At 42.6% G+C, this 11905-nt stretch overlaps 1 protein-coding gene across 1 annotated transcript; it reads right to left on the bottom strand.

The window, feature by feature from the left end:
* Positions 1-1958: 1958 nt before the first annotated feature.
* On the bottom strand, positions 1959-11346 carry si:ch211-22i13.2 (uncharacterized protein LOC553945 homolog). Its single transcript, XM_039738526.1, has 4 exons — positions 10825-11346; positions 4641-4730; positions 2537-2583; positions 1959-2418 (listed from the first exon to the last, which is right to left on the bottom strand). Exons 1-4 carry the CDS (start codon positions 10957-10959, stop codon positions 2379-2381), a joined length of 312 nt encoding a protein of 103 aa, XP_039594460.1. The 5' UTR covers positions 10960-11346; the 3' UTR covers positions 1959-2378.
* Positions 11347-11905: the final 559 nt, after the last annotated feature.

The following is an 11905-nucleotide window of genomic DNA, read 5'->3' as shown; positions in this document are numbered from 1 at the left end:
TGGCAGTGATGGTCTCAATTGTTTTCATCGTGGTTCCGTGTACACCAAACTGACTGGTGCTCAGTCTGCACTCTCCACAGCTACTGAGCCTTTAAAGAGCAGCAGCGACTAAAAGCAGAGCTGCACACACTGCCACCAGAGCCATGCTGAGGTGTGATGAGGACAACACACTCCAAGCGAATACTGGGGCGCTGCTCACCTCCTTCCTCCTACCATCCCTAGCGTGAAACATGGTGGTGGCGACATCCTGCAGTGCATGTGCTTCTTAGTGGCAGGGCCAGGGAGACCAGCCAGAAGATACGTTGAGGTCCTTAAAGGAAACCTTCATACATTTTACAAAATGCACTTCTCGACATCCTGATGTTTGCCCTCCATTGAAAGTCAGTAAAGTCCCTTCAGTCGTTGCTTCGCTCACACATGCAGCAGCCACAGCTAGAAGACAGTGGAAGCATCCCCAGGGATCAATTTCCTGAGGCAAACGCATGATTTTTTTTCTCCCGGATGAAATGATCCGTCTCAATATTTCCGAAATTGCTACATTTCTGCTATAGGGCTGAACGTGCAGCAGAATCGCAGGAGAAAGAGGATCCAGGCTTGTTTTCATATTCAAGGTGGCCGATGGTGTTGTTTTAACTGTTTTTTATTCCTCTCTGTAAGTGGACTTGCATATGTAAATGGGGTATTTTTAGGAGACCAGGTTTTTGCCTTAACTGGAGTTACTCAACTTAACCCGGTTCTGTGTGTACACATACAAATAATCACATTCGGTACCAGTGTGTCTTCTCTGCAGGAATACGCACAACTCGGAAGGCCCACTGCAGCTGTGGATGTCTACCTGTACATTTTGTCAGTGAATTCCAGTTTAGTAAGAAAGGTTACACCTCGCCTGATGAAGGGGCCTTAGCTGCCTCAAAAGTCCACTTATTTGATCATTTTCCTTAATAAATAAATGTAGTAAGAACACAGAGGAAGAAGTCTGATGAACGAGACAAGACCATTCACTCCAGAACCTTCTAATCTGGTGGTCCCAAAATTTCAGCTAAATGCTTTTTACACCTTTTACTAAGATGAAACTTTCCTTCCAGCAAATTCTCAGGTTTGGAAACACCACTACTGTTCCCCTGGGTTCACACACTTTTGTCTCATGCGCCAAGGAACATCACTCACAGATGAGATCATCAAACAGACGTTAAGGCCATGTCACATCACGCGCCTTTCCCAGAGATTTTCACTCATAGCTTTCATTTAAATAATCTTAAGGAGTTGGAGGAAGTTGGTGGCACGCTTCTGTGAAGCCGGTCACCTAATGTGACATGTCCAGCAACTCATTCCACCTAGTCCTCGACTTGCCCCTTGAAGAGGTTTGATTTTGTGTCTAACTGTAGTGGTGGGCTCCTTGTGCAGGAGAGCTGACAACCAATGAATGCTCTTGTGCAAGTACGATGAAGAAGATGTAGTGCTGAAGAATAAGGAATGAGGGCATTTTGGACTTCACAAACAGAACAGAATCAGCTGTCTGGTGTCTCCTGTTTTATATCCCAGGATGGAATTAAAAAATAAAAAAAAAATAAGGCCGAGACTGCAGCTGAACTCTCAACAGATTTTACTCATTCATAGATTGTCAAGCCTACCAGGCAACATGTTGTTGGAAAGTCAATAAATGTGACATGGGCAGCGATTTTCGGTTGTGTAAACCAACACGGTCTGGCAGCAAAGTGAGCAATTGAAGTTAAAGCCCACGACGAGAAGTCACGTAATGCGACATTGGCTTTAAACTAAAACAGACAGCGGCTAACTAACGGCGTACAGTCACAAGGCCTGGACCGTGACCAGTTGACCAGCATGGCACACACGTGACACACACGGTACAGCCAGACACAAAATGGTTTAGCTTGTTCTTAAAACTGCTGAAAATGCTCCTGTTACGTGAAATTTGACAAATCACAGATACGTAACGATGATGCTTCAGGAATATAAAACCTGTCTTTAATGTAAAACATTCTGCTCATAAAAAAAAAAAAAAACAACCTGGCAATGACCAGGACATCGTCTACTCATGAATATGCAAACCAGATTCATATTTGCAGAACAAAAAACAGACGCATACAAATCACGTTGTACATGATAGAGAATGAATGACATTTACATTTACACAATATTGAATTTTTGTTTCAAAACACCGCTGTATCAGATCTGAGGGAAAAAGCAAACAAAAGATTTGCAAGATGAAAACGTTTTAAAATCCACTGCTGGAGAGATGGATGCAGTTTGGTCAGGAATCAAAATCCAAGTGAAGCATGGGAACCTTTTTAATTGGAAACTAAACACTGCAACCACTGGTGAAAATCACAAACTCCTCCGTCATTTTAAGTCCGCTTTCAATGGGCCAAGATTTTAAAGTGCTCCCTGAGAAATTTTCTTTTTAAAAGAAAACCAGAAAAGGGAAAACAAAAATATATCCTGTAGAGTCTGTGTATTATACAGTGTAATATATACGTATGTAAGAATAATAGGCTTTCATCATTCGGCCACTTACAGCGTAGAATTTAAGAAATCCAATAGCTCGGCACGGTTTTTGTCCCTCTAAAGAAAGAAAGAAAGAAAGAAAAAAAAAAAACTTTAGCAAAGGAAAACAGATGGCTCAGTGAATATGTGCTTAAAACAGAGAGAAACAACATAAAACAGGGGAATAAGATTGCGAGGAACAAGTGCTACTGGACTTGCCACGTACAGCGGATTCAGAAAGTCCTCAGGCGCTTCACTCCCTGCACACTTACTATTGTGCTGTAGATTTCTTCAATTTGCCCATCACGTGACCAGAAAGGTCTGCACATTTATTAAATACCCAAAACTGAAATCTCTCATTCACAGGAGCATTCGGACTCCTTGCCGTGGCTCTCCAGATTGTGCTCAGGCTCATCCTGTCTGCTTTAATTCTCCTTGAGATGTTTCTACAACTTGATTGGCGTCCACCTGTGGCTAACTGAAATGATTGGACGTAGTTTAGAAAGGCAGACGTCTACCCGTGTAGAGATGGTCCCCACAATTCACACTGCATGCCAGGACAAAAACCAAGCCATGAAGTCAGTGGAACTCTTTGTGGTGAAGCCCAGACCAGAGCCAAAGGGTCAAGCCATTTCTACAGGCTTTTGAGTGTTCCCAGGAGCAAACCGGCTTCAGTAATTGTGAAATGGAAGAAGTTTGGAACCACCAAGACTCTTCCTAGAGTTGTTTGTCCAGCCAAACCTAGTAACCAAGCAAGAAGTGCCTTGGGTCAGGGAGGTGACCAAAAACCCAATGGTCACACTAACAGAACTTCAGAGGTCCTCTGCTAAGACGGTAGAACCTGTGGGAAAGACAATCATTCCAGCAGTACTCCATTTATCAGGCGTTTATGGTATAATGGATACCTTGGCTGCAGTGGGCTGGCGCCCTGCCTGGGGTTTGTTCCCTGCCTTATGCTTTGTGTTGGCTGGTATTGGCTCCAGCAGACACCAATGACCCTGTAGTTAGGATATAGCGGGTTGGATAATGGATGAATGAATGGATACCTTGGTGTTTGTCACATGACACTTAAAGGACACAGAGAGCATAAGGAAAAAAATTCTCCAACGTGACACAACACAAACTGAACTGTTTGGGGCAGAACTCCAAGCAAAATGTCTAGCGAATACCAGGCACTGCTCATCTCCTTCCAAATATCGTGCCTGGAGGCACCATCATGCTAGATTAGCTTAGATATACTTTATTAGTTTATGGGGGTGCTTCTCAGTGGCAGGGAGAAGAAGACTGGTCAGAGTTCAGGGAAGGATGAATGCAGACAAATCCAGTGATGTCCTTGAAGATAACCTGCTCCAGAGTGTACGCCACCGCAGACCGGGGTGATGGTTCACTTTCAGCACGACAAAGACCCGAAGACACTGCTGGAGTGGCTTCAGGTCAAGTCTCTGACTGTCCTTGATTGCCCCAGCCAAAGCCCAGATGTGAACGCCATCTTGCTGTTAAATGAAAGTATTGCTCACCAGCAAAGGCAGGTGGCAGTGAAATGGACAGACAGTATGTGGTGCTTGTAAACTGCAAACTGGGCTTCACGTCCCTTTTAGGATGAACAAGAGACACGACAGTAGGTGCCTTAAGATTGGTGGCGATTTTTTAACTTTCTAATGTGAGTTTGACGTATGCATGTACTCAGTCTGGCATAAAACTAACTTCCAATTTTATAAACATTGGTTCACAGTAGTTTATCAGTCACACTAGGTAATTGAATAATTCAAATATTTGATCTCTCTTGCTCTTCAGCACCTTTCTTCAGCATTCACTTCACTGGCGCTCCGTCTCTGGAGTGAATTTCCCATAAATCCCACTTCTCAGATGCCACCATTATTTTTGAAGCACCTTTTTTGCCACCTGTCCGGTTTTACACTCTCTGTCTTTGAGGGGGACTCTCCAAGCGTGGCTCCTACACCTTCACTCCTCCTCGTGCGTCTCACACTCACAGTTCTTCTTTCAGGTCAAATTGACCAATCACAATAAATCCAAAATGACCAATCAGATCGATTTGATGGACTGGAAACACAGACCTTAGAGTTTTTACTGTACAATACAAAGATCATAATAATAAAAAAAAAAAAGATACTTGCCTCTTTGTCCATTTTAGTCTTCTTTACTTTCATTTTAATTTTCTTTCCTGTGATCATGCTGTACTCATTTTTCTTTTTCTCATTCAAAAACTGTGAATGAAAAACAAATTGACATGTTAGACTGTCACACTTAAACAGCCATTCTCAAACATGAATTTCTGCTTACTTTGCTTAGAGTGCAAGCTGTTATTTTGTCACCACAGCCAAGTGTTTTTAACCAGACAATCTGATGGTCATTTTTACTGCTGCAATTGAGCGAATTTGCTAAAATTATTACCACCATAGCAAAGAAGAAGTGGGATAGTCAGAGAGATGCAGAAAGTAGACAAGCGTACAAGGAGATAAGGCTCAAGGTGAAGAGAGAGATGGCGAAGGCTAAAGAAAAGGTGTATGATAAGTTGCATGAGAGGTTGGACACTAAGGTGGAAGAAAAGGACCGGTGGGCTACAGAGAGGGGCCGATCTGAGGAAGATGAGCAGCAGATTTGGGTGATAAAGGATAAAGATGGAAACATACCCACAAGCGAGGAGAGTGTATGGAGCAGATGGAAAGAGTACTTTGAGAGGCAGATGAATGAAGAGAATGAGCGAGAGAAGAGGTTGGATGATGTGGAGACAGGACATGCAACGGATTAGCAAGGAGGAAGTAAGGACAGCGATGAAGAGGATGAAAAATGGAAAGGCCGTTGGTCCAGATGACATACCTGTGGAAGCTTGGAGGTGTTTAGGAGAGATGGCAGTGGAGTTTTTAACCAGATTGTTTAATGGAACCTTGGAAAGTTAGAGGACGATGAGGAGTGTAGAAGAAGTGTAATGGTGCCGATGAGGAGGATGTGCAGGACTGCAGTAACTACAGGGGAATAAAATTGAGCCACAGCATGAAGTTATGGGAAAGAGTAGTGGAAGCTCAGTTAAGAAGTGAGGTGATGATTAGTGAGCAGCAGGATGGTTTCATGCCAAGAAAAAGCACCACAGATGCAATGTTTGCTCTGAGGATGTTGATGGAGAAGTTTAGAGAAAGACAGAAGGAGTTGCATTGCGTCTTTGTGGACCTGGAGAAAGCATATGACAGGGTGACGAGAGGAGTTGTTGTGTTGTATGAGGAAGTCAGGAGTGGCAGAGAAGTACAGAAGAGTTGTACAGGATAAGTACGAGGGAAATGTGACAGTGGTGAGGTCTGCGTTGGGAGTGACCGAGGTGGGATTACATCAGGGATCATCTCTGAGCCCTTTCTTATTTGGTGATGGACAGGTTGATGGACATGGACTGTGATGTTTGCTGATGACATTGTGATCTGTAGCAATAGTGGGGAGCAGGTTGAGGATACCCTGGAGAGGTGGAGGTTTGCTCTAGGGAGGAGAGGAATGAAGGTCAGTAGGAACATCAAGACAGAATACATGTGTGTAAATGAGACGGAGGTCCGTGGAATGGTGAGGATGCAAGGAGTAGAGTTGGTGAAGGTGGATGAGTTTAAATACTTGGGATCAACAGTACAGAGTAATGGGGACTGTAGAAGAGAGTGCAGGCAGGGTGGAGTGGGTGGAGAAGAGTGTCAGGAGTGATTTGTGACAGACAAGTATCAGCAAGAGTGAAAGGGAAGGTCTACAGGACGGTAGTGAGACCAGCTATGTTATATGGGCTGGAGACGGTGACACTGACCAGAAAGCAGGAGATAGAGCTGGAGGTAGCAGAGTTAAAGATGCTAAGATTTGCACTTAGTGTGATGAGGATGGACAGAACCAGAAATGAGGACACTAGAGGGTCAGCTCAGGTTGGGAGACAAAGTCAGAGAGGCGAGATTGGTTTGGACATGTGAGGAGGAGAGATGCGGAGTATATTGGGAGAAGGATGTTAAGGATAGAGCTGCCAGGGAAGAGGAGAAGAGGAAGGCCTAAGAGAAGGTTTATGGATGTGGTGAGAGAGGACATGCAGGTGATGGGTGTAACAGAACAAGATGCAGAGGACAGAAAGATATGGAAGAAGATGATCCACTGTGGCAACCCCTAATGGGAGCAGCTGAAAAAAGAAGAAGCAGAAACCCAGCCACAGGGAGGCACAAACCAGCGTGTTTCTTCGTGCCGGTCCCAAGCCTGGATAAATGGGGAGGGTTACATCAAGAAGAGCATCCGGTGTAAAATGTTGCCAAATGAATATGTGGACAACAATAGAAATTTCCATACTGGATCGGTCGAGCCCAGGGTTAACAATGAAAGCCACCAGTACTGTTAGCCAACAGAGTGCTGCCGGAAATTGGGCAACTGTTGGCCAAAGAAGAAGAAGAAGGAGAGGGGGAGGGGAGAGACGTGTTTGGAGGCAGGAGGAGAGGAGGAAGGTAAAGAGTGGAACGGAGGGTAAGAACTTTGAATGTTGGCAGTATGACTGGTAAGGGGAGATAGTTAGCCGATATGATGGAGAGAAGGAAGGTTGACATATTGTGTGAGTTAACAATTATTTACAAATTAAATAACATTTCTGTTTGCTCAACTGCACCTGCATCGAGTTCACTACTGCTAAAGAACACAGGTAAAAAAAAAAAAGTTTGGATAGATTGTGAAGAAAAAATAAAAAGAGATAAAAATATAAACTATGGTTTGCACAGAAACAGGTTTTTATATAACGCAGACTTTGAAAGGTCAAGCCATACTTCATCTTTCAAGTGCTGCCCAACTGAAGTCCATTAAACAAACAAGATCCGAGTACCTTGGCAACTACCGGATTACACAGAATGAAAATGTCAGGAACTTTTTAAAGATAAAAATAACTGACAGTGATTGGCTGCAATTCTCTAATTAGAGGAGCTGAACACGGGTTATGGCATTAGGCTCGATAAAGAAAGACGATCTAGCATGCCAGTAGTGTGAAAAATATTCACTATAATTAACCTACTGACCAAAAAATCATGTTATTATTACATGTTTAATATTATTTAAAAATGTATTTATCAAAGAAACAAGTTTATATATAAAAAAAAAGACAACCTGTATTTTTACATATTTTAATCAAAATGCTTCAAAGCTCATTTTGGCCAAGGTGGAGTTTTAAAGTCAACGTACTGTTATTTCAGATTTCTGTATGCTACAATAAAGCATTCTTAACTTTATACAAAAACAGAATTATCAAAAAAATAAATAGTTAAGATATACAGCAGGGTCATGTGGCATACCGGTACTAGAAAAGCACTTGGAGATTTTCAGTACCAGAATTATATGTCAGCTTTCCTCTCAAACACACTCACTATTGTTCTTGTGGAAAAAATGTTCTGTCATTTGCTTTGCTGTGATTGGAACGTCCATCATTATTATTATTATAGTGTTGACAATGTCAGGACTCCACAGGCAGACCCTGACAACCTTCACAAGGAAAACGGCCACCGAGACCCCCACCCATATTGCATCGATCCAATTAGAATTTCACGGCCATCAAGAGGGAAGTGGGTGTGTTGGGTTGCACTGCACCAGAGAAGCTATAAAAGAGAAGGGCAGTTTCTGGAGTTATCCGTCATTTGCTTCTGAACCATTTTGCCACCGATATTGAGGTCTGAAAGCTGGTATCGACACCAACGTCAACTCATCTAACACCAATCTAACAGTTATGGATACTACGGTGATTATGTTTTTATTGAAAATTAAATACAAGTGTGGTTTGCTAAGATAATCAGCAGAACACTCTCCCAACCTGCTTAATCCAGTTCAGGGTTGTGTGGAACTGGAGCCTATCCTGGCTGCAATGGGAACAAGTCAAGGAATCAGCCTATCATAGTGGGGCCCACATATGCACACACTTAGGCGCACAAAAGGTTCAAATTTGGAGTCATTATTTTAAAATGAACTGAAAGTCTTTGGGGATGTGGGAGAAAAAGCCACGCAGATAAGAGAAGAAGAAGTAAACTGCACAAAGACAACAACCGGGAGTCTGACTCTAATCCAGAACACTGGACAAGCGGGATGGCAGTGCTAACCAACTGTGCTACCCAGTAATCAAGTCAGAAAAACAAATTCAAAATGAAGGATACTGTATTTAGATATACAGTATCTACTCAAAGCAATCACAAACAAACCTGCAGCTCTGCAACACGTAATCCAAATCACCATGACCACTGGGTCTGACCTTATTAGTCATACCAATCTCATTGTGGGTAGTTCTGCCATCAGCGACATTCTTTACGTATTAGGCATTAAGTGAGGTAGATGTTGATGCACTCCTAGCATTAGAATGAAAATGTATTTCATGCGACTTCTGTCATTGTTTAGTTTACCACTATTGTTAACACATACACAGTATTAAGAAGCAAAGTAATAGAACGGAATCTCCCAATACTTCTAAATTTCGATTTCTAACAATTTTATGAGTGTTTGAATTTTGAAACAGTGGCATGGAGGAGTAGGAGGATTTGCCCTGCTACATCGCAGATCCAGCATTTGAATGCATTGCCCTACATGGAGTCTGCACATTCAGCATGTGCCCATGTGGCTTTTTCTTTCAGTACTTTGGATTTCCTCCCACATTCTCAAAGACGGGAGTGTTAAGAGAAATCAGCAATTCTGAATTAGTGCTGTGTAAGTGGGTGTGTGCATAAATGGGCACTATGGTGGGCTGGCATCTTTTCCGGGGGTTGTTCCCAGCCTCTGCTCCCTGTTGTTCAAATAGTTCAACTCACTGTTAATGGAGGTTAAGGGGGATTCAGAATGAAAAATTAAATTAAAAAAAGAATATACTTCATTAAATAATCTATGACAAATGTCCATACTCATACAAAAAACAACGTCAAATTATCTCAACAAATAAGCATTTGGAGGATTTCATGAACATTCTTTGCAAATACTTCAAATTTTGAATCCAGTACTCTATGAGTGTCAACTCTAAATTATATAGCAAGCTTTCATAAATAACTAATCAAATAAAATGTGCCCTAGATAACTGGCATTAAGAACAGAATGCACACTAACTTGAGCCAATGAAAAGAAAAGTCTGCCATCTGCCAGAAACAGAAAGCAGTACTCTCACATGAAGTTGGCTGTGATTTGACAATCAGAGTTTGATAATTCATGAAACGTAAACTGAAGCATCTCACGAAGACTGCCTATTAAAATCATCTTCTTGGTACTTCAGTCATTTCATACGGGCCTTTTTTCGCTAAACATCCCACCTGTTTAATTTGTCACATTAGACATGGTGCTGTATTCTTTACAGTGACAGCTGCTCAAGGAAATAATTAACGGGAAATAGAGTGTGGAGCACAGACGGCACAACATGAGAAGGAAAAACATGGCAGCTCTATAACGGAATAATCATCAGAGGCGCTGTGCTCAACTATAGAGCTGTGCTTTAAAGGAAGATGAGCAAGAATGCCAACATATACCATTCATTAGAAGTAAATCCTACCTGAAAATACATTTTATCATGTTAGTTTTAATAGTTCAAAAAAAAAAACTGCAATTATATGGGTTGGAGACGGTGGCACTGACCAGAAAGCAAGAGACAGAGCTGGAGGCAGCAGAGTTAATGATACTAAGATTTGCATTGGGTGTGACGAGGATGGACAGGATAAGAAATGAGAACATTAGAAGGTTAGCTCAGGTGGGACGGTTGGGAGACAAAGTCAGAGAGGCGAGATGGTGTTGGTTTGGACATGTGCAGAGGAGAGATGAGGGGTATACTGGGAGAAGGGTGCTAAGGATAGAGCTGCTAGGTAAGGGGAGAAGAGGAAGGTCTAATAGAAGGTTTATGGATGTGGTGAGAGGGGACATGAAGGTGATGGGTGTGACAGAACAAGATGCAGAGGACAGAAAGATATGGAAGAAGATGATCCGCTGTGGCAACCCTTAACAGGAGCAGCCGAAAGAAGAAGAAGTAGAATGATTCAAGTAAATCATAGAACAATTAAAGAGCATATGTGCCCACTCTAATCCTCTCTTCCTGTTCCTAGTGCCCAAGGTGGTCATATCTTTGGAGGTTGTATCTTGGCTCCTTTAGAGATGACCTTCTGCTGTGAGTAATTGTGGCCTTGCTGTTAGCTTGAACAAGTATGGCCAGTCTCTTCAGACCTCTCACATGAACACCAAATGCTTTTCATTGCAGCAATTTCTCCGAATTCGAAAAACCTGCAGCACTGCGCAAACTTTAAGAAAAGAAAATTCAACTCCCTCCGGGGTTGTTTTACTGTAACGCTGCAGATACAACATTACCTTTGAGATCTGAACAGGCCCAGAGCCTTCCTGCTTTGCTTTTTTTCCTTTCTTTTTCTTTTTGTGTTTCTTCTCTTTTTTCATTTTCTGAAGAAGACAGCAGCAACTGAAGTTAGTTATACCACAAAATGTCATATTCCTCAAGCCCAAAGTGTGAGTCGGTGGATGAAGTTACTCAAGACCTGCTGTAATGATAACCAGTTAATCACTCAAGATTCATTTTGAGGTACAGGTATGCGTCACTTTACATGCACGATATCTTCAGTGAAATGCGAACACCATATTATATGCGGCACCTAGCAAAGCTTTACAGGATACTGCAGTGTAGCTGTTTTGAATGAATACAGAGAAATAACGCTTCAACGCTCCAGAGACTCGTGATACGCAAGACTGAGTGCTGCCGCCCATGAGCCGAGGCACGCACTGTTATATGGCAAGTGGTGAAAGTTCATATTAAATGTGCTGGGGAGGCAGCATAAAGAAGAAGGACACCTCACGCCTGGACAAACTGGTGAGGAAGGCAGGCTCTATTGTAGGCACGGAGCTGGACAGTCTGACATCCGTGGCAGAGCGACTGAGCAGGCTCCTGTCAATCATAGAGAATCAACTGAAGAGGATCATCTCCAGACAGAGGAGCAGCTTCAGCGACAGACAGACTGAGGAGACCCCACACTATGCGACTCTTCAGTTCTACCCGGGGGGGTAAACGTTAACATTATATAAAGTTATTGTCTGTCTGTTATACCTGCATTGTTATCACTCTTTAATTTAATATTGTTCTTTATCAGTATGCTGCAGCTGAATCATGTGAATTCTATCTATTAAAAGAACAACAGAATGTACAGTACAGTTCTGGCACCGGAACCGCTTTGTATACAAGAGACAGGAGCGTCATATGTTGCGTTCAGGAAGCTGTTGTGTCCGCTACATCCTATTCTCTGAAGGGAATTTCTGAATTCCTTTATAACCTTATTGGCTTTTGGTCAAAAAAACTCTTTGACTGACAATGCAGTGTGTGCCGGTGTGTCTTCAGGTTGCAGAGGTGTGTGCAGGTATGCGGTCATGATGCAAAATCCATCAA

Source organism: Polypterus senegalus, chromosome 16 (genome assembly GCF_016835505.1).
Source record: "Polypterus senegalus isolate Bchr_013 chromosome 16, ASM1683550v1, whole genome shotgun sequence".
NCBI classification, from domain to species: Eukaryota; Metazoa; Chordata; class Cladistia; order Polypteriformes; family Polypteridae; genus Polypterus; species Polypterus senegalus.
Note: the sequence above shows the minus strand (reverse complement) of the source record. Positions and strands in the feature narration are given on the sequence as shown.